This window comes from Mugil cephalus, chromosome 16 (assembly GCF_022458985.1).
Source record: "Mugil cephalus isolate CIBA_MC_2020 chromosome 16, CIBA_Mcephalus_1.1, whole genome shotgun sequence".
Taxonomy (NCBI): domain Eukaryota; kingdom Metazoa; phylum Chordata; class Actinopteri; order Mugiliformes; family Mugilidae; genus Mugil; species Mugil cephalus.
The window spans coordinates 2,603,793-2,627,400 of NC_061785.1; the positions used below are offsets into that span (position 1 = coordinate 2,603,793).

The 23,608-nt window shown below is 42.0% G+C and overlaps 1 protein-coding gene across 1 annotated transcript; it reads left to right on the forward strand.

Moving 5' to 3' along the window:
- The first annotated feature begins 8,791 nt into the window (after positions 1-8,791).
- Positions 8,792-22,175, forward strand: LOC125022486 (alpha-tectorin-like). Its single transcript, XM_047609173.1, has 25 exons — positions 8,792-8,823; positions 8,937-9,006; positions 9,119-9,142; positions 9,627-9,742; positions 9,880-10,158; positions 10,249-10,344; positions 11,160-11,325; positions 11,509-11,909; positions 11,996-12,569; positions 12,652-13,235; positions 13,695-14,250; positions 14,892-15,490; positions 15,702-15,859; positions 16,036-16,436; positions 16,533-16,729; positions 16,957-17,352; positions 17,544-17,827; positions 18,244-18,518; positions 18,622-18,747; positions 18,837-19,021; positions 19,377-19,537; positions 19,721-19,972; positions 20,056-20,215; positions 21,525-21,636; positions 21,778-22,175. Exons 2-25 carry the CDS (start codon positions 8,961-8,963, stop codon positions 21,864-21,866), a joined length of 6,237 nt encoding a protein of 2,078 aa, XP_047465129.1. The 5' UTR covers positions 8,792-8,823; positions 8,937-8,960; the 3' UTR covers positions 21,867-22,175.
- The last annotated feature ends 1,433 nt before the right edge of the window (positions 22,176-23,608 follow it).

A 23,608-nucleotide genomic window follows, 5' to 3' on the forward strand; every position in this document is an offset into this window, starting at 1 on the left:
TAAAAAAACATTTAATTCTCCACAATCTGTCTCATAATGATTAAATTTTTTAATCTTTTATCATGAAATCTGATAATGCTACCATCTTTTCTCAGTGCGTGTGTGAAAACAATAGTGAAAGAATGCAAGCAGGAAGAGTTCTGTCGGACTCAGCCTTTGTTGTGTTTGTGTGCTGATATTTAAAAAGAACACATTGCACTGACCTGTCAAGAATATGCAACCTGAGCCTGACATGTATCTGCTGATGAAAGGCAGAAAGAAAACAAACATGTACCTGACACACACCGGCCGTGTGTGCAGCGGCAGAGAGAGAATAAAACAAAACTGGTTCATTCAAATTATTCAGCATTTCAACAACTCTGTCATCAAGTTGAAAATGAAAATTCCATAAATGTCATAGATTAAAGACTTAACCAGTCAAGTCTCCTGGCCTCCACAGCTCATGTCTCTGGCCTGATATACAGCAAGTAAATAAAAGTATTCTCAAATGTCAGTTCTCTGTCTCAGGTTTCCCTCACAAGAAAAGCAAGAGAACGGCTTCTGCAGAAATGCAAAAAATAAAAATAAAATAAAAGAATCCTGGTTTTATCAAATCTTAAAATATATTCAAAAACTTTTAAATTAACTAATTAATAAATCAGACATTCTCAAGAACAATTTATCCTGTTAAAACATATTTTACTGTCCCCTAATATTTCAAAGTCAAAGTCAACTTTATTGCCAATTTCTTCACATGTAACAGATATACAAAAGAATTGGAAAAAAATCACTATCCCACAGTGGGGAGGTAAAGAAAACAGATGAACACAGACATTTTCTTAATACTGAATCAAACAATAACTAAAGTGTACAGCAAACTTTTACTAAAAAGGCAATAAAATGAAGAGTTCACAGTCTAAGTCTATATCATTATTCACTCCATTCTATTTTATTTAACAGAATTATTTTCTTCACCTGGGGCTATTGTCCGGTGGTGCGAGGAATCCTTTGAGGAGCTCCTCAAGCCAGGTGATGGAGATTGTTGAGTTCAGTGATCGGAGGATCTTGTCCTCGAACTACAACCTCCAGCTATTACTGGGGTGATTCGCAGCTGAGTGTGAAGTGGCTGGGATGAAGATCAGCTCCTCCAAGTCTGAGGCCATGGTCCTCAATCGAAAAAAGGGTGGATTGCCCACTCCGGGTTGGGGAACAGCCTGCCCAGAACCCCTCCTTAGCTCTTTTTTAACCAGTTTGAGCATGTTTCACTTTCTGCACCCACTAAAATAGTTGAACACCTACATCCTGCTAACTGCCCGTCTGACAGCATCCCATCCCGTTTGTTTAAAAAGGTTTTTAGCTCAGTTGGGGCCAATTTCCAAACTCCCTTTTATTTCCAAGGTTTTAGAGAAAGTTGTTCTTAACCAGCTTCAAGATTTTGTAGATCGGGCCAATGTTGGTGAACTGTTTCAGTTTGGTTTTAAGCCTCTCCACAGCACTGAAACTGCTCTTTTAAAGGTTTTTAACAATTTTTTAAAGCTTGTCTCCAGCAATTGTGCCTTTTTAATTCTTTCAGACCTTAGCGTTTGACACAGTGGATCAAAAAATCCTCCTGTTGAGCCTCAAGCACTGCGTAGGCATTGAAGGTACTGCATTGGACTGGTTTAAATCTTACCTCACAAATAGATCCTTCTGTGTGCAGTTGGGACAGTTTTCCTCCCCAGTTGCTCCTCTGACCTGCGGGGTCCCCCAGGGGTCAGTTCTGGGCCCTGTACTGTTCTCACTTTACATACTACCCCTGGGATCCATATTTAGGAAACATGGTATTCCTTTTCATTGTTTTGCTGATGATGTGCAGGTGTACTTGCCACTAAAGGTCCCTTCTTTGGAATCTCTTCACGCTGTGTCCAATTGAATGAGGGACATTAAAACATGGATGAACTTAAATCTTCAAAAGCTGAATGAAAATCAAACTGAGATTTTCCTGTTTGGTCGCCCTGACGTGGTCGAGGTCCTTGCCAGCTCCCTTGGCCCACTAGCATCTTCAATAAGATCCCAGGCAAAGAATCTTGGTGCAATTATTGATGGGGAACTTAAATTGGACAAGCAGATAAGCTCAGTGGTCAACGCTCACCTTTTTCTGCCTCGCTTCCTATCTAAAGTAAACCCTACCTGACAATATCAGATCTAGAAAAAGTTATCCATGATTTTATTACATCACGCTTAGACTACTGCAATTCCTTGTACGTCACCATCGGCCAATCGGAGCTCAATCATCTCTACCTTGTTCAGAACGCAGCAGCTCGTCTCCTAAGGACTCCTGGGACAAAGAAACGAGAACATATAACACCAGTTCTTTCCTCTCTTCATTGGCTCCCAGTTAGGTACAGGATTGATTTTAAGATTCTTTTATTTGTTTTTAAATCTCTGAATGGGCTGGCCCGAGAATACCTTTCTGACCTTTTGAGCGTGCATCATCCGTCCAGAGCCCTTAGGTCAGCGGACCAGATGGTCCTGGATGTTCCTTGCTCCCTCCTCAAAACTTGAGGGGATTGAGCTTTTGCAGTGCCGGCTCCCACACTGTGGAACACCTTGCCTCCTGCTATCCGGTCTGGACCTAGCCTTCTCACCTTTAAAACATGCCTCAAGACCCACCTTTTTACCCTAGCCTTTGGCTGAGAGAGTCACCTGCTTTATTTGTATTTATTTTGCTGTTTTTACGGTGTTACTCTTATTATTGTTTTTATTGTTAATTATTTTATCCTGTTAAGACTTTGGTTGGCCTTGGCTTTTTAAATGTGCTATATAAAAAGTGATATTGACATTGACATAGAGACAGCGTTAGGAGCTCAGACACTCGGGAGGAGCTCAGACTAGAACCGCTGCTCCTCCACGTTGAAAGGAGTCAGTTTAGGCGGTCCATGTATCTGGTAACAATGCCTCCTGTGGTGTCCCGGGCATGTCCCACCGGAAGGAGGCCATGGGGTAGCCCCAGGACTCGATGGAGGGATTATATCTCCTGTCTGGCCTGGAAGCACCCAGGGATTCCTCTGGAGGAGCTACTGGAAGTGGTTGGAGAGAAGGCCGTCTGGACTTCCTTTTAATGTCCAGTCGGACGCTATAGTATTGTATGGCTAACGTTAGTTCTCAGTAAAGACCCAATCCCAAATTTTCCCTCTCAGTCCTTCCCCTTAATTTTGTGCGTTCATGTGAGAGGTAGTGGTGTCCAAATTCTACTTCTACTAGTTCATACTACTGGTTGAGAGCTAGGGCTGAGGGGAAGGGCTATATAGCCCTAGAGAGATTTTCTTGGAGCTCACTTGAAACAAAGGGGTACAACAGATTTTTCATCATACAAACGCCACTACAGCTGGCGGCGCCATCTTGGATGTTTGTTTACAGTTGTCGCCTCCACAAGCAAACAGCAATACGTGATGACGTAACAGCAATTGAGTGCCATCTCGTTTCCTAGGGGAATGTTTTCTCCCCTCAACCCTGTCGCTCGAAGCAGAGGGCCGAGGGAAAGGGGTAGATGAAGGGGAAGAGCTAAGGGGGAGAATTGGGATTGGGCCTAAAGCTCTTAGCATTAGCCTTTTTTTAAAAGGCGAATCCTTTTTTAGCTACATCCTAAAAATCGTTACTGTGTAAACAAGGTCTGTCAAGTTACCGACCTCCAACAAGCTAAATGGTGAAGCCCCATTCGAACAGGATTAGTTTAACCTGAGGACGTCCTGTGACTCAGACATTAGCCCCTACGTCTGTGTTCCATGTGGGAGATTCTCATGGGATAAACAAACCCTGTGTTTTACTCAAATTCATCAATCAAGTTTTAATTACTTTGAAAATTATAATGGATGACAAAAATATATTTTTGATACTGTTTATCCCGGCGAAGAAATGACCAACAACCTGTCAGTATTTAAATCAGCTCCACCTTTGCCGATGAACACATTAATGATTGATGTAATATTTCATCCGAATGAGTGTGTGAATAGACATCTCGACTTTGCGCTCTAACATCTGTCCAAAGAATTATAGCATATCCTCCATATCTTAAATGACAAGGGGCAGAAAAAAGATGCAAATCAAACAAATGTTGTGGAAAAAGTAAAAACTCACGCAAATCACGGACATGGAAGATTTGCATGGGATTAAGATCACAGACGACCTTTCTGATTATTACAAATTAACGGAGTTCCCCTGGTAAAACTAGTCCTGTATAAGTCATTTCAGGTCACTTTTCCTATATAACACGTCTGGATCATGTTTTTTTTTTAATAAATAATGAGGTTACTGATCTAATTTAAGCAAATATACTTTTAACATACAGGTGAAACAGGTGATTCCTCTACAGGAACACGATTGGCTGGCAAGTGTGAAGTAGTGATGTTCATACCATTGATTTCCTTTCTGATCCAACACTGAGTAAAATTCAGGCTGGTATCGGCGATACCAATCCAATACCAATACTTTGTGTAAATACGCACTAATGTGTCTGGTAAACCTAAAAAAAAGTGTGTAGTAGTAGTGTATTTAAAATAATAGCTTCATAAAGAATACAAGACATCAGAGTAATTTATAAACTCTGAAGTCTATTGAGGCCTCATTTACTATATAGCTGAGCTACAACAGAAAAACCAAACGGAGACACAATCATACAACATATGTGAGAAATTATGTTTCAAACATAAAGAAAATGAATAAGTAAAATAATAAGACCATTAAAATAAATGATTGTTAAACTATTAAGAACTACTATAAAACGAAACCTTGCGTCTTAAATGTAGCCCTGTTCTCTCCTCTTCTGTCATTCTCATCATACCTGACTCATATTCTGAGTTGTGGTTTAACCTGAGGTGTTTCACCACCTTTGGTGTTCTGCCACAACTCAATAGTTTAATTACTTTCCACCGTGTTCCTACGTTACCTCCAATGACTGTGCCTAAGCACACAAACAAGTCAAGCAAGTCTTGTCTCTGTTGTCTCAGAACTGAAGAAGCTACTCGGATGAGTCGTGAAAGGTCTTGAAGAAATTCTACGAGTCTAGTTGCCTTTCTTCAAATGTCTTTTGAATGTCACATTGATGTTTCTAGGTAAAAGATTCACATAGTATTTTATCTTGAAAATCAACTGGAACCTATATGTTTTCCAATGACAGACTTCCAACACAGTCAACATCAGTGGTGGACCATGTATTTTCCACTCAGGCCTTCAATGCCCTCCAGCTTCAGGCCCAGTTCATAGTCAACGACGAGTGCTTCAAGAAATTTTCTGACCTAAGTGACCATCCTGACTTAAAAAAAGATACGTACACACTGAGAAACTTCACCTCAAGTGTTGGAAGTGGCGCCTGATAAATAACCTGCTAACAAAGTAAAACACGGAAGAAATTCTCAGAATTATTTTGAGGAAGCAAAAAAAAAAAAAAAAAAAACACTTTCGATGTAATTCACAGCAAATGACGCATAAAAAACCTGCTGTATCAACCACACCTTCTTCAGGGTTGAGGTGCTGCATTAGACTTTGTTTTTTGTTTTTATTTTTAACAATGCGCTTGTTCTAGTCGTTCTAGTTCTTATTTGTAAAGTGCCAAAATTAAATGGAAGACATTAACCCTGTATCACCTGAGCCTCTAAATGTCCAGCTGGACTGTTTTTGCTAATTTCAATTATAAAAATGTCAGAAAATGTCCTGTGAGTAAAAGATTTTGCATTTTACTTTCAGCATCAGGCAGTTATTTACGTTTTACTGCATGTTATACGAGTATAATAACCTTCTGGGAAAGGCTCAAGTGAATTTACCCTAATTACGGTAATCCATAGTGTGCTTTAAACAGTTGACTGCAAATGAGATCTGTGTTACGTCATCCACCAATCCTAATCAAGGCCGGGGACAGGATGAAAGCTGGTTAAGACCAGCAGTCTTGGCTAACCAGTGGTCAACCCAGTGCCAGTTTTGGTGAAACCGTAATGTGAGAGATACAGACATTAGCTCCAGTTTTGTGTGAGTCTAGTTGAATTCAGTTTTCGTTGAGACCATTTTAGTTTGTGTCAGATTTGTGTTCCATTCCCTAAAAAAAAGGATAGGTCATTAATGTAAAAATCTTCATGATGTTCTTCTTTCACTAAAACAAAGGGAAACATCTGTTTTGTTTTGTATATACCGGTATATGTTACTGGTCCCTTGATGTACACTCATTAATAATTAAATATTCTGTCGCAGTAGATTGTAGAGGTCTAGTAGAAGTAGGAGCAATTGTTTGTGATGTACACAAAGATGCACTATGAGACTTTCAGTTTTAACAGTCACTCTGGAAGTATCAGACAATTACTTATCAAACTACTTCTTTGCTCATTAACTTGTCAAGTGAGTCAACCAGGTGTTCTTTGTCTACATAAGTACATAAGTGTTTCCACATAGTTTAACTCCGTGAGTCACAAATCCAAAGTTCATGGTGCGGAGACACATGAATGAAGGCTCATGAGAGTGATCTTTAAGGGGCTTGCAGGGCCTAAACCAGGGGGGTCGAAACCATTTTAGTTCAGGGGCCACATACAATAATATAACCAGACCTCTAATGTTTCCCTTTATTTTAGTGCAAATAGTACGGTATGAAAATGTTGACACTGAATGAACTGCATTATTAGAAAACATGTACAATGTGTAATAAACAGTGGGACATTTCTTAGATGAAATGTCCCCCTTCATTGGGGTAGATGAAGGGGAAGAGCTAAGGGGGAGAATTGGGATTGGGCCTAAAGCTCTTAGCATTAGCCTTTTTTTAAAAGGCGAATCCTTTTTTAGCTACATCCTAAAAATCGTTACTGTGTAAACAAGGTCTGTCAAGTTACCGACCTCCAACAAGCTAAATGGTGAAGCCCCATTCGAACAGGATTAGTTTAACCTGAGGACGTCCTGTGACTCAGATGTTAGCCCCTACGTCTGTGTTCCATGTGGGAGATTCTCATGGGATAAACAAACCCTGTGTTTTACTCAAATTCATCAATCAAGTTTTAATTACTTTGAAAATTATAATGGATAACAAAAATATATTTTTGATACTGTTTATCCTGGGGAAGAAATGACCAACAACCTGTCAGTATTTAAATCAGCTCCACCTTTGCCGATGAACACATTAATGATTGATGTAATATTTCATCCGAATGAGTGTGTGAATAGACATCTCGACTTTGCGCTCTAACATCTGTCCAAAGAATTATAGCATATCCTCCATATCTTAAATGACAAGGGGCAGAAAAAAAGATGCAAATCAAACGTCTTGAAGAAATTCTACGAGTCTAGTTGCCTTTCTTCAAATGTCTTTTGCATGTCACATTGATGTTTCAAGGTAAAAGATTCACATAGTATTTTATCTTGAAAATCAACTGAAACCTATATGTTTTCCAATGACAGACTTCCAACACAGTCAACATCAGTGGTGGACCATGTATTTTCCACTCAGGCCTTCAATGCCCTCCAGCTTCAGGCCCAGTTCATAGTCAACGACGAGTGCTTCAAGAAATTTTCTGACCTAAGTGACCATCCTGACTTAAAAAAAGATACGTTCACACTGAGAAACTTCACCTCAAGTGTTGGAAGTGGCGCCTGATAAATAACCTGCTAACAAAGTAAAACACGGAAGAAATTCTCAGAATTATTTTGAGGAAGCAAAAAAAAACAAACAAAAAAAAAACACTTTCGATGTAATTCACAGCAAATGACACATAAAAGAGCTGCAGTATCAACCACACCTTCTTCAGGGTTGAGGTGCTGCATTAGACTTTGTTTTTTGTTTTAATTTTTTAAGAATGCTCTCCTTCTAGCAGACAGACACGTTTGATGACAGTTTTTCTGAGTTATTAGAACAACAACAAACAAAAACATTTTTACTTTCTGTGTTTAAGATGTGTTAATGATCTTTATCTAGACACTTAAAGTTTACGAAAGAGGTTTGGCTGGAACAGTCTTGCAGTCAATGTTTGCAGTCAATGTTTGGAAAACTACAGCGAGCTAAAAAATCTGCACCATGAGGAAAAACCTGTTACACGGAACACACGGAACACACGCAACACCTGGACCTGGAACACCTGCCGAACCAGAAGTTCAAAATTTTGGCAGAAGATGAAACCAAAGGTATGCGTCTCGTGTGACAATTTTCTATTTATTTTTTCCATCAGGTTCAAATTTATAATTGTCCAGCAAGGAAGAAAGGGTTAGGCTAGGCTGCTGTGAAAACTCATTAAAAAAAAGTTTGTTTATTTTACTGAGAATAAATAAATAAATCCACAGGAGCAACATTTAGCTCCATGCAAGAACATTTTCATATCGTTATCCTACCTCACCTTTTTTCTTATGTTGGGTTTGTACGAATATGCCCCGTTGGATTCAACAACTAATTAACTAGACTAACTACCTAGACTAATTTCATGTGACTCTTACGTCTGGACCACTCGTAAATTGTGCTCGTACCTGAAATAAAATTCTAAATACAAAAAAAAAAAAAAAACGCTGAATGCAGCCAGCAAGTTCTCCTAAACCATTTGTAAGCAACACCTAGGATCACATTTGTTCGTAAGAACAGTTCTTGCATTAGGTCCATTGTTTTATAATTAAAAGAAACCTTTAATTTGTTGCTGATCACAGAGACACGTATGATCCTTTTTAATCTCTAAGCTCAAAGGAATGAGTACAATCCTGAGGAAGCAATTATATTCTAAGGTGTGATACACTTCACCTGCTAAAACATCATGGACCTGTGCCAGCCTCTTCACTATATAAAGTCTGTGTGACTGTCTCCAGTTTCACTCGAGAAGAAGATAAAACTAACGAAGAAGCTCATGTGAGAAGGTACATTTAATTTACTTTGTTTTTTTTTTTACTATTTGCAAACTTCTATAAGACAGCAGCATTTTCTTCTACCTCTAATGAATATTGTGGTCATTACTATCATTATTATCCAGGTTTGACTTTTGAACTTTTGAAGAATGGGAAGTCAGATCCTGCTGCCTGTGCTTCTTTTGGGGATGATCAGTAAGAATTTAATTAAGACAAAATCTAATAAATAAATTTAAATAAATGTATTGACCGATCTCGCTTTCTCTAATTTTAATGCTAATCAATTGTGTGATTTCATGTCTTATAGGTGGAGTGACTCCTCAGGTTTCAGGTAAGTGGAAGTTCTTTTTAATTCTTTGAATCCAGATACTTCAGTATTACGTTACTCTCCACAGTACATAAATAACATACATACACAGTGACACGCATATATATTATGATTATACCTATAGTAAAGCCTCTGTGCACGCTGGTGTTAAAAGATAATGCACTTAATTATCATTGCATTTAGGATGCATTCAGTTTTTCAGTCACAAGAATCCTGATTGTTTTTTTGGTAGTTTGTATTCACCTGTGCCTTCCTTTTGTTATTCAATGAAATTCTATTCAATTCAGTTTTATTTATATAGCGCCAATAAAAATACAAATTGTCTCATGACGCTTTACAAAAACTGGCCTGCAACCTCCAGAGCAAACATGAGGGCAACAGTGGCAAGGAAAAACTCCCTTTTCCTGTTTATTCCTGTTGGATGATGGATGTTAATAGTTTAGTGTGATGATCTAGAAATGCTAAAAACAGCTTTTGTCCTTTCCAGGCCCCCTCTACCCAATCTCAGGAACAGAAAGCCCTCGATCACTTGATGGAAGTTCTCCTCCAATTATCCTGCAACAGCCTTTTGTGTATTTCGGACGGTCCTACAATGTGATTTATGTACGTCATATATTTTTGTCTTTTTTAAAGCCTTTATACATTGTGCAGGAGTTTTCATCCCCTACAAATCTCTTCCAACATAAGAACCTTTGTAAAAATTTAAACATAAAACTTAAAACATATTTTTATTTTCCCAGGTCAATCACAACGGACACCTGACCTTTAACAACCCGTGGTACAGCTACATACCTCAGCGGTTTCCAATGTATGGATCAAGAGACATCATCGCTCCCTTCTGGACAGATTTTGACAACAGACTCCAAGGTCATGTCTATTACAACCAGTACAACAATGGCAGTGTTCTCCAACAAGCTACAGCCGACATTAATGAGTACTTCCCAGGGGTGAACTTTAACGCCACACTGGTCTTGGTGGCAACATGGTACGAGGTAGCATACTACACATCCTCTGGGACAGTGAGTAATCTCTTTTAAAATATGAACAGATTTATGTATTATTATATGAACTATAAAAACAACAATAAAATCTTTTTTTCTTTCTTTTAGAAAACAACAGTCCAGGCAGTGTTGGTCTCCGGTGGCCAGTACTCATTTGTGCTGATGAACTATGGGATAATAGCCTCAACATATCAGAATGTGCAGGTAAGAAAATATACATCCTCTACAGTGAAGCTAGAGCTGGTAGAGCTCCCCCTAGTGGCTGGCTGCTGTATTGGTCATAAGCTACACCCCCTCCATGTTGGTAGGCGGGGCTTGGATGGAAATAAAAGACTAAAATATGCAGATATTTCTTTCATGGCGTCCACCAGTTGCCATGCCAACTGCTCTGTGAAGGGTACTGTGAGACAATCACGATTGGAAAAATCAAAAAATCTAAATGCAGTGCAGTGTGTAATCCAACATTTACTTGCAAGTGGTGTAGGTGGAGCAGAGTGTAGTATTAATTGAAGGAAAACGTGAGTGAGTCTGGAGGAAGTGTGCTGCAATGTGTTGAAGTTATACATTTATACAGTATATTTATAATTCAAAATGGACAAACTGCAATTTGCACATAACTCCAATATTTGAACACCGCCCGGGTTCAGATCAGGCAGGCCGTTCCTCCTAGTCACATCCCTCCAGGTCACACTGTCGTTGCCCATGTGAAAAAAAGGTGGTTACTCTGAACTGCTGTTCAGCACATGAGTGCAAACAACAGTCAGGACCTGTTACCTGGTGCAAAGGTGCAGGAGAGCGACCCTTTCTGGACCCTCTCCTCCTGCGGGTGGTGGGGCCACAGAGAGGTGAGTCCATGTATCCTGTTTGGACTGGGGCCAACCAGGTGCTCGCCCAAAACCCCAGCCAGAGTCCTGACTCTGGGGTGGGGGCGGTAACCCTTCGGGTCGGGTACACATTCTCTTTTTGTCATTCCACTTTGCAATTCTTAAAGTAAACAAGCAATTCATTTTTATTTCCAGGTTGGATATGACACAATCAATTCTCCTCATCATTTAACAGTCCCCGGATCATTCTCCAGTAACGCGACAGGCAACAACTCCGTTTTCAGTCTCGGCAGCAACATTAATCTTCCTGGTCGCTGGGCTTTCAGGATTGACCACGGATCAACTGGCTGCACTTTCAATGGTGAGGCTAGAACAGTACAGCAATACCCATTAACACTAGGGTAAATATACAAAATGCAAAATCTGGACATATACCTGTCCTTCTTATTGATACAAGATGACACCAGCATACAGGCAGAAAAGTCCCAAGAGGTCATGTTGTCAAACAGTAACAGAGCTTGCCTCGTTGTCATTTTCTTTAAAGGTGAAGCTGTGCAGCTTGGTGACACATTCTGGAGCGACAGCATCTGTTCTCAGAAATGTACCTGCACTTCCACTGGTCTGCAGTGTCACAACCAGCCCTGCACTTTCTCCCAGATCTGCCGGCCGACTTCCTTTCAGTACTCCTGCCAGACGGTGCAAAGGCGCACCTGCACCATAAGTGGCGATCCACACTACTACACCTTCGATGGGACTCTGTTTCACTTTCAGGGCACCTGCACCTATGTTCTCTCTGAGCAGTGCAACATGGGGCAGCCCTACTACAGGATAGAGGGCAAGAACGAGCACAGAGGCAGCACTCATGTCTCTTGGACCCGACTGGTCAGAGTGAACGTGTACAATGAAACCATTGAGCTTGTTAAAGGACGTCCTGGTGAGGCCAAGGTTCGCATTAGAGAATGGGTTTTCACTTTCCTCTGTGTTTGTTTTGTTTATATATTTAATTCTTTTCCTCTTTTTCATGCTTACAGGTTAACGGAAACTTTGCTGCCACTCCGTTCTTTCTTAACAACGGCACCATCCAGGTTTATGAGTCAGGCTTTTCTGTGGTTGTCAGCACCAACTTCGGCTTACAAGTATCCTATGACACTAACCACTACGTCCGGATCAGTGTGCCCTACACTTACCAAAACGCAACATGCGGCCTTTGCGGAAACTTCAATAATCACCCTCAAGATGACTTCCGAACCCGTGATGGTGAGGTTGTGAGCTCAGATGTGGTTTTTGCAAACAGCTGGAAGGCACAGGACGATGAACCAGACTGTGAGGCCCAGTGTGCAGGACAGGACTGTGCTTCATGCTCTCAGAGTCAAAGAGTGTTGTACAACAGTGGTGCCCATTGTGGTATCCTCCAGAGCAGTTCTGGACCTTTCGCTGCTTGTCACCAACAACTTCCTCCACAGACCTTTGTGGAGAGTTGTGTGTTTGATCTGTGTATAGGAGGAGGGTACCAGCCCATTCTGTGTCAAGCCCTGAATGTGTACGCAAGTCAGTGTCAGCAGAACGGTATCCAGCTACCGAGCTGGAGGAGCCCTGGCTTCTGTGGTACGCCTCTCAGTCATTCAGAATATTTTCTTCGGGTAGCATCTGGATAATATCAAGTTTTTTTGTTTGTTTTTTCTTGCAGAAATTCCTTGTCCTGCCAACAGCCACTTTGAGTCTTCAGGTACAGGATGTCCACCGACATGTGTCAACCCCAATGCCACCCAAAACTGCCCTCTTCCCAATCAGGAAAGCTGCGTCTGTGATTCAGGCTACATCCTTAGTGGTGGGGTCTGCGTCCCCCATGATCAGTGCGGCTGCAGTTTTGAGGGTTTATACTACCGCTCTGGAGAAACTGTAATCCTCGGCGACAACTGTGAGAGGCGTTGTAGCTGCAGTTATGGCGTCATGACTTGCCAATCCCATGTCTGCGGCCCACATGAAACGTGCAGTGTGGAGGAAGGAGAAAGAGGATGCACACCCAACAGCTATGCCACCTGCTGGATACGAGGCCCAGGGTCCTATCATACGTTTGATGGACTCACATACCAGTATCCCGGAGCGTGTCGACTCACTCTCTCCAGAGTAATGGGACCGTCCAGTCACCCGCACTTTAAGGTGACAGCAGAAAAAGAGCCAAGAGGTCAGCAGGGTTTTGCCAGAGTGATAAAGTTTGAGGCAGAGGGAACAGAAGTCTCCATTGAGATGTCAAGCAGCAGCAACGTGAAAGTAAGTACCTGAAATTATCTGTACTGCCTTTAGAAATCAGTTGAAGACATCAGATAAAGTTCCTACTAAAATACTCCCATGATTAATCAGAATCAGAAACTGAATGTGGCTTTGTTTAGGTACATTTTTAATATAATAAGTGTAATTTCAGCTCAGTGCTGCCATCTGGCTTCTCTAACTCTTACTGGACAAATTAGGAACAGGAGACAATTTGATTGAAGAATTGTAGTTGATATCATCCCTTCCTTCTTCTCCTTCTTTCTTTGGTATTTTCATCTTCCTCATCCTCCTCTTTTACATCTTTCTCACTTTCTTCCTCCTTCCTCTTCTTCTCCCTCTTGCATGTTGTGATCTTGTTTTAAACTAATCAAATGTTTTGTACTTGTTTTGTTTTTCTGGTTATGTTAATGTAAACTCTTGTCACCCAGAAAAGTTGACAGTTTTTTTTATGTCTTTAAGGTCAATGGTCAACTGACCAGACTTCCGTTCATCTCTGGCTCCAACAGTATCCGCATCTACCACAGCAACATTCACAGCATCATCCTTCAGACCTCCTTCGGCGTTACTCTGCAGACAGTCTGGCCTCACTTTGTTCGGATCACCGCCCCTGGCGTCTACACTGGTTCACTCGGTGGACTCTGTGGTGATTACAATGGTCTCCCACACGATGACTTCACTACACCCAATGGCGTCCTGGTCAACAGCTCTCAGGTGTTCGGAGACAGCTGGCGAGATGGCTCCTTAGCGGCACATTGTGTAGAAAACATGAATCATAATCCTCCTCCAACCAATTACAATTCTAGTGAGTACTGTGGCATTATCAGCTCACCGCATGGGCCGTTTCAACCGTGTTGGGCCACGGTGGACCCACTGGAGCAGGTGGACGTCTGTGTGGACATCCTGGGAGGTTCCAGTGATCCGGCATCGACTCTATGTGAGGTCCTAAGGGATTATGCTCTAATGTGTCAACAGAACGGCGTCTCCATAGGACAGTGGAGGAATGAAACTGGATGTGGTAAGCCATGAAGAACATGGTTTAATTGATAGAAAGAAGTTTTATCTGTAGACATCATGGAAAGAAATGGATGGATGGTGAATGGTCAAAGGGGATGGGAAGAAATGGATCATGGAAAGGGGATGAGGGTTGGGGGGATGGAATGTAAAGGGCAGAGGGGATTCGACAGATAGATAGATAGATGGCAATGGGATGCAAACGTTTGAGGAAAATAGAATGAAAACTGACGGGATCGGATAAAAAGAGGTTGGAGTGGATGGAATGTAAGGGGCAGAGGGGATTCAACCCAAAATGGACGTGGCCCTATACCACTTTTTTATCCCCTAGGATAAAAAAGGGTTGGAGGAAAAGGATTGAGGAGATGAGATATAAAGGACAGAGGGGATACAACAAAATTGGTACAAGGGATGGGATAAAAAGGGTTGAGAGAACTGATGCCACGGATGAATGGGATGAAAAGGTGGTTCCTTTAATGAAAAATGGAAGCAAAAGAAAAGAAAAGAGAGACATGGGGTTGGGGTGAGAAGTGAGACAAACAGAGAGAGAGGGAAACATGATAGATGACACACCTTGTCACCGATCTTGTTCTCAAACTTAAGTTATAATAACTCCCTCAAATAAACTGTTGTGTTTTTCTTTAGAGCAAACCTGCCCTCTAAACAGCCATTATGAACTCTGTGGAAGCTCTTGCCCTTCAGCCTGCCCCAGCCTCTCGTTCCCCTTCTCCTGTGATGCTCAGTGCCAGGACGGGTGCCAGTGTGATGATGGGTTTGTCCTCAATGGAAACCAGTGTGTCCCACCTACAGAATGCGGATGTTCCCATGAAGGACGATACCGACAAGGTGGTGAACAGTTCTGGGACAGCGAACACTGTCAGAGCTTCTGCACCTGTAACGGCACCACTGGGCTAGTCCACTGTACCCCCAACTCCTGCGGTCCTCAGGAGTCCTGTCGCGTGGTGGAGGGCGAGTTTGGATGTCACACCAACCCTCACGGCACCTGCTCTGCCTCCGGAGACCCTCACTACTTCACCTTCGATCGCAGGGCCTACGACTTCCAGGGAACCTGCCGCTATGTCCTGGCAACGCTGTGCAATGACACCGGTAGTCTCCGAGAGTTTTCTGTGGAAGCCAAGAATGAGCCATGGTTCGGGCTTCCAGTTTCCATCACCGCTGACGTTTATGTAAATGTGTGGGGCTATCAAGTGCACATGTCCAGAGGCAGGATTGGTACAGTGGAGGTGAGCTGAAACATGTCCAGATCATTTGTGATTTGTATAATTTTGTGAAGACAGCCTGAAATCTAGAGACCATTCTTTACTGTTTGTTATCAGATAATACTGTGTACTACTATAAAATTCGTATATTCCTTTATTAATATCCGCCACAAGTGTTCTGCCTGTAAAAGAAACTTTTTTGTCATTCCATCTTTGTTTATTTCCGGTCCCACAGGTAGATGGGATAACACAAAACTTGCCAGTTCTTTTGAATGGAAGTCGTGTGTCTATCTATGGAAGTGGATTTCAAACATTTGTCAGTGCTGATTTCGGCCTGAGTGTCATGTATGATGGATCGAGTACAGTGTCTATTTCTGTACCTTCAGATTACAGGTACCAACTGATCACCTGAGCTCAAAATAAGTTTAACGATGAACGTTTTCTACGCAGTCAGCAAAAAAACACAGCAAGTTTCAATATTTAAATATATTTCCATGGTTGCACCACACTACTTTTCTGTTGTGATTGCATGACGGATTGATTTATTTTCTCTTCGTTATCTTTTTTAGAGGACAAACATGTGGACTATGTGGAAACTTTAATGGCGATCCCAATGACGAGTTCCACACTCCATCTGGAGCAATGGTTACCAGTCCACATGAGTTTGGAACAGCTTGGAAAGTGCCCGGAAACTACACCTGCAGCGATGGCTGTGGTTCCTCCTGCCCCCAGTGCCTTGATGAGGGTCCTGCTAGAGCTCAGTGTGAGGTGATTCAGGCTGCAGACGGCCCGTTCAGCTTCTGCCACGAGCAGGTGGACCCAGCGCCATATTTTAGTGACTGCGTGTTCGATGTTTGTGTGTCGGGAAATCAAGGCCAAGATCTTCTGTGCAGGGCCATTGAAACGTACATCAGCGCTTGTCAGTCTGCTAATGTCCGAATCTACCCTTGGAGACAGAACACCACTTGCAGTGAGTAAACCAGTGTTTTAGATCTGTGGATGAGTGGTACGTTGTGGTTGCACATCTTTAGATTTTTTTAAAGTGTTATTTTCTTCCTCACTTAAGGAATCGACTGTCCAGCCAACAGCCACTATGAGCTGTGTGGTACTGACTGTGGTCAAACCTGTGCCCATAGCACCGATGCAACCTGTGAGCAGGTTTGCTCTGAGGGATGTTTCTGTGATGAAGGCTTCCGCAGGAGTGGATCCAGTTGTGTCCCCGTGGAAAGCTGTGGCTGCCAGTACGATGGATTCTACTACAATGTAAGACACGTTTAAGTCAATTCACCATTGTTGGTCTAAAATGGTCTGATTGGAGTTAATTGACAGCTCACTAACAAAGACCACGCCTAAAAGGAGGTTTCTTTAGGTTCTTTTAAGGAGAAGAACCTAAAGTTCCAACATTTGGAAGTGACGGGTTCCTCTTCGTGGCTCACAGTCTTGTCAGAGTTATTATTTTAAAAGTGTCTCTTTTTTCTGCCATGTTTCAGGATGGAGAGACCTTCTGGACCGACGGCTGCTCCCAGCGCTGTGAATGCCACGCTCCTAACGACCTGCGATGCTCTGTTACATCTTGCACTCCAGCACAAGAGTGCACCATCAGAAATGGACAGCTGGGCTGTTTTGATGCTATGTCCACTTGCACCGTGTGGGGAGACCCACACTACCTCACCTTCGATGGAGCGCTGGCTCATTTCCAGGGAACGTGCTCCTACACCATCACCGAGAGCGTGAGCCACGGGACCAATGAAACTCAGTTTCGGGTAATCGCCACCAACAATCACCGTGGCAACAACCGTGTGTCCTTTGTATCAGCGGTGGATATTTACCTCTCAAACCAACCAGAGGACGTGTACGTCAGGATTGGATCCAACAAACGAGTAAAGGTAAACTCTTTTTTAGTTTCAAGGTGAACAAACTTTTACATTTCTACGTTGGCCTCCAAAGGGAGGCTGAGAGATAGGGTAGTCGAGCACAGAAATGCAACTAGGACTGGAAACTTGAACTGTCCCATGGCCACCTGTGGTGACTGCAACTACAGTTACTCTGTTTCACTTCCTGTCTGTCTTCTTCCCAGGTGAACGGCATGGAGGCGTCTCTTCCCATCGCAGCAGGGACATTAGCTCAGGTGACGGCGCAGGGAAGCTATGTAGTGGTTGATGCCTCTGACTTAAAAATCCAGTTTGATGGCCGGAGCACCTTGCTGGTCAGAGTGGGTCAAAACCGTGCAAACAGAGTCGTCGGGATGTGCGGGAACTTGAACGGTGACTCTCAAGATGATAAACTCCTGCCCAATGGCACGCTGGCACAAGATGATGACGACTTTGGAGATGGTTGGAAGGCATCCACAAGCCAGCCGGGGTGAGCTGGGATATCCTACACACAAGCTCAACTTTTGAACCATGACACGGGCCCCATGTTTGCGCTAATGCACTTTGGACTAAACTAATTACGGTGCAGGTTACTGGAAGCATTCAAAAGGTTTCTAAAAGACATTATACTATAATAAGATGTAGTAAATTGTAAATAACTCCCAGATATTGAAGGTATTCTGGGAGAATAGACAAAAGCCCTTATACTTACAGGACATTTTCTAACCTTTTTATAGTCAAAATAAACAATAAAATGTATTAAATTGGTAACCAGTAAATATTTAACATGTAACACAGAATTAGCATTCACATTTTGTACTTCAATATTTTACTGGCAAAAGAGCAATTAGCATTTTTTTTGCCCCAGTTCAGTTCTAGAATCAAATTTGTGATATCTGTTCCTAGATGTGGATCAACCGATGAGAGAGGTGGTGGTTTGAGTGGCTGTACCTTTATTGAAGAATACTCAGAACTCTGCAGCGTCATCACCAACACCAGCGGCCCGTTCAGTGCCTGTCACCTGCACTCCGACCCTCAGCCCTTCTTCAGCTCCTGCGTCTACGACCTCTGCTTGTACACTCCAGCCAACGGCATGCTGTGTTCCGCCATCGCTGCCTATGAGAGAACTTGCTCCGTTTTGGGGTTGGACATCCCAGAGTGGCGCTCTGCTTTGCATTGTGGTATGTTTACACTGGCCCTGATGAGAGTACAAGATTAAGAAGAAGACGACAAAAGAAGTCAACATTTTCTTCTTCCTTTGTTTTTATCTCACTCTTTCTGCAGCTGATGCTGACTCAGATCCCTGTGAACAGCTGAACTGCACCGAGTTCGAGTGGTGTGGCGAGAAGAACGGCGTCTATGGCTGCTTCTGCGACGAGAACCATCATCGGCGCAACAATGAGAGCTATGGTGAGGGCAGATCTGCTTGAAATCCTCAATTTAATTTGTAGCGTAGCCGTCATTGTTTGAGTACAAACTCTTTCTCGACTCTCTTTCAGACTCTTCGATCTCATGTGTCAGCAGTTCAGGCACCATGTCTGTGTCTCGCTGCCAGCTGTTCGAAGCCGGCTTCCACTCTAGTGTCCTCCATCTGCGGGATGACTCGTGCAACGGGGCGCTCGATGACGGGCGCCTGGTTTTCCAATTTGACAATGAGGACCAGCTCTGTGGGACAACTCTCAGGGTACGCTCTATAGACTGTCACAGCATCAGTGCAGACTGAATCGATTCGATGGACCCCTGCATATTTTTGATCTACCAGGAGGAGGGTCCAATCTGGACCATAGGATGAATTTAGAAAGTGCAAAAACAACCTAGAAAACAATGACTGTATATTTTGCTGCATAGTTTACATAAAAGTCATTCCCATTTTGTCCACTAGGTTGCACTCTTGTAGTCAGTGTTGTCCATTTATTATAGATCATGTTATTATCTTACTGGTTCGGTCTCCTTGAGGTCATATAGCCGTGCGTGGCCCATGAACTATAATTTTCCTCCCTGACTAACACCCCTTTTCATTTTCTATTTTCAATTTTCAGAGCAATGGAACCCATTTCATATACGAGAACGCCATTCTGGGTCAAGTGGATCCTCACGGGGGCCTCATCAGCCGTGAGAGGAGCATCAGTCTGCGTTTCTGCTGTGAATACCCTCTGACTCAGGCTGTTTCCATGTCTGTGGGCATTAACCCCGTTGAAAGGTGAATAACCTCTGTGCACATTTTATTCCGTCGCTGTATTATTTTTACTGTTGCTTCCTTAATCATAATGAATATCAATTTAACCGCACACGAGCACTTGGGATTACCATACTTACGTCATGGTATCAGAAAGATTCAGGTGGTTTCTGAACCGTGATCCCTGTATGTGTTGTTTTCTTACAGCATTGTGCGCAAGAAGCTTCCTTCTGGCCAGGGAACCTACCACATCAGAATGATCCCGTACCAGGACGCCGGCTTCCGCTTCTCTCTGGCGAGTAGCAGCAACATCGACGTGGAGGTGGACGAGAGGTTGTACGTGGAGGTGCGGACAGACGGGGTCGACTCGCAACAGATCTCCACCGTCCTGGACTCCTGCTGGGCCACGCCGGTCAACATTGCAGACTACCCTGTGCGCTGGGATCTCATCTCTGCAGAGTAAAGGAGCTCCTTCCACCTCGTACACTACCCAGCCTACTTCTCTGGGAGTTAGTCCTAACCCTGATGTCTCTGTCTTCCAGGTGTCCTAACCCAGCAGACGGGACAGTGGAGCTGATTCACAACGGCATCTCCACCGCGGCCCGCTTTTCCTTCAAGATGTTCACCTTCACAAACTTCACCACCATCTACCTGCACTGTAACGTCCACCTGTGTCTCCTCAGGAACAACGACTGCACGGCCGTACGTTTGATTCAGATTCAGAGAACTTGATTTATCCCAAAAGGGCAATAATTCATTTGTAGATTTTCCACAAGCATCCCACACACAGTCAATGAATCAAATAAACAAGCCAAGATCAGTAAATTAAGATCAATAGTAGTAGTAAAAATCTAATAAAAAAAAATGGATAAATAGATTCAATAAATAAATAGACAAAACCGTATGAATCTAAAATGAATGGGTCTGTATTCCAAAGCTTAATAAAGATGCATTAAGGTGACTGCCGTCTGGGGCCACGCCCCTTTGAGTAGCAAAGACATGGTGAAAATACAGTAAACACAGACCAACTCATCAACTGTGTCTGAACTCCTGAGAGCTGTTGACCAGGACACCATTGGGTGTACTGAAGTCATCATGTGGGAGAACATTGTAATCGCCACAGAGTCCACCGAGAGACCAGGAAAAATGTGGATTATCAAATCAAATTAAGGATAATTGGAAAAGTGGATTAGCCTCAGTTTCTTTTAGTTTTGGGCCATTTCAGTTATGCTAAATGTGGCTAAATAAAGGATGCTAACACTAAGAACGTTACTGAAAACATTAGCCATACAATACTGTCGCAGAAGGAATAAAGACTTTCCGTAACGATTTGTCCTACTGACAAATAGGAAGACCGGAAGGCAGCAATAAAACCTCGATCGACAAAATATGATCTGGTTCGTTTATTACTGATTTTGCTTGTTCCTTCCAGATCGTGGCAAAAATAGGGCTCAATAGGTCACATGATTGTGCAATGCACTGTGGGCAAAAGCGCCATTTTTAGTGTTTGTTTACATTCACTCCATTTACAAATCAGCCACTTTAAGGAGCGCCGTTAAATTTAACGGAGCAGCACATTGAACCGTTCATATCGGTAGTCTTATCGGTAAGAACAGAATGTCTTGGTATGTTCGGCTTACTGTGACTCCAACAACGGCGAGTTTTTTCGGTGTCATTTTACCAAATTGTCTCCTGGAGTCGCCCTTATTTGTGTCGGTTGGACTCTAAAATCGTTAAATAGTCAAATATGGTTGAACGCAGCTGTTTGTTGTCTGAGCCGAAGAGAAGAGCCGCTCCTTCAGACTCACTGCACCATTTTATATCGCTAGCATTAATGCTAACACGCTAAAAGCTCATTGCGGTTTTATGTCAACCTTTCGGACTATATTTTTCTGCTTAGTGCCAGTAATTCGTGTTCAAGCTATTGTTTTTTTCGGTGTTTTCTTTAAATTTGAGCCGTGACTCAAACGTAGTGCCAGGATAATTGGTTTTGATTTCTTTTTTCCTGCAGCACTGTTACCCTGGTTACCATGGGCGGGTCAGGAGGGACGTGACCCCCGAAAACACAGCAGCCATCTCACTAGGACCCCTGGTTATGAGTCCACTCAGCAGGAACAGGAGAGGTAAAGCAGCCTATTATTAATCTTCCTTCTTTTCCTCCTCCTCAATCTACTTCTCATCCTTTTTCATCTCTTTCTCCTTCCGTCTTCATCCTCCTCCTTCTTCTTCCCAGTAAACAGTAACTTTGCTTCTTGTTCTTTCAGAAATCCAGATGTCTAGTGCTGCCTCCTGTCATCTGACAGCGACTCTGACTCTGATCATCAGTTTGTTGACGACTAAGACTCTGATCTAGAAACCAGACATGGTCCACACACTAACACACTAACACACACACACACACTAAGATACAGTTAATTAAACAAAATGAAGGTTAAAATGAATCAATAATCAAAGGTGTCAATGATCTGAATGTTAAGATAAATCTGTGAACTCTTGCACTAATTAAAACTGAATCATAATAAATATAACTAGTAATAATAATAATGTTTATTTTAAGACATTCTTGCAGTAAATTCAAATTTAATTTTAAGCTGTTCTTGGAGCTGAGTTTTTGTTTTAAGTTCTGGGTTTTGAGTTTGTATTAAACTAATGTTGTTTCCTGGTTCTGCCTCCGTCTTTGTCCTCACCACAAACATGACACTTTAACTTAAAATGACAAATTTTATGAATCTAGTTATTGAGTAGAAAGAATAATATATAATTTTTAACACATCTCACCTTCAAGAGAACAACGTGTGTTACAAAATAAACCAGAAGACATTCTTTATCCAACCAGATCTACCTGCTGGTAGACACTACACTATAATTATGGATATGAAGATATGTGCCAATATTAAACGTACAAATATACTCTCTTGTATAAGAGAGTGTTTGTATGAAAGCTATACAAGATAAATACAAGAATTACAGTCAGGAAGCAAAAAATGTACAAAATACACACACATAAACTATATTTATAAAATATAAAGCATATATATATTAGAATATCCAAAGATATATATAAAATAAAAAATACAGAAAGTATATATGAAAAACGAAACAATAGTCGCGTTGGAGGAGAAAAGGAAATCGATAGAAGGTCTCAAAGAGGAGAAAATCCCTCAAAGTGCAGAATAAACAGAAAGATCAGTTGTGGAGCTGAAAACACGGTGGCAGAACTTGAACAATATTCGAGAATCAACAGCGTCATAATCTCAGGTTTGGACATTAAACCTCTGTTCTTCACCCATGCAGTAACTCAACAAATTCAGTGGACAATGTCAGACTTCCTCCAGACCCATGGAATTACACTGGATATCAACAATATAGAGGCCTGCCATCTTCTTCCTCAGAGAAACAAAAATGACAAATCGTCTGTGATCTATATTTATATCATATAGAAAAAAAACTAAATTGCACCGTGAAAACAAGGTCAACGGCTAAAGGGAAGGAACACTTGACTAAAAAAGAACGCAGACATAGTCCGAAAGTCCGACAACTGAGATACCAGAAGAAGACACATGTTACATGGATGTCAAATTGCAAGATCTTTATAAAACTAAATGGAGACAGACACTGTTACTGATTTTGTGGTGGGAAACAGTGACTGCTGTTACTACCAGGATGATGACCAGGACAACAATAAAGTCATCTATCACATGGAGGGTCAATCATACACCTCAATAGCAGGAGTTTATATGCAAACTTTCATATAAAGGATTACTTGAGATAAATCACTAGACCGTTTAGTGTGGGAGCAATGTCATGACAACAACATGAATTAAATATGAAAAGGGGCCGGATTTTGAAATTGAGAGGCATGAATTTAATTGTTCAAATAGAGTAAACAAAAAAGGAGGGAGGTGACATGTGAAAAAGTATCATCGCCAGCTGTGTTGACAGAAATCCCAGCTCCAGAATAGAATATTGTAAAAATGCCACCGAAGGTTTGTTTGCAAACACTGAACAGAACATTACTTTAATTTGCAGTGACTTCAATGCCGACGTATTAAATCCCAACAAAATAGAATCAATTGATGATTCTTGTGCTGCAAT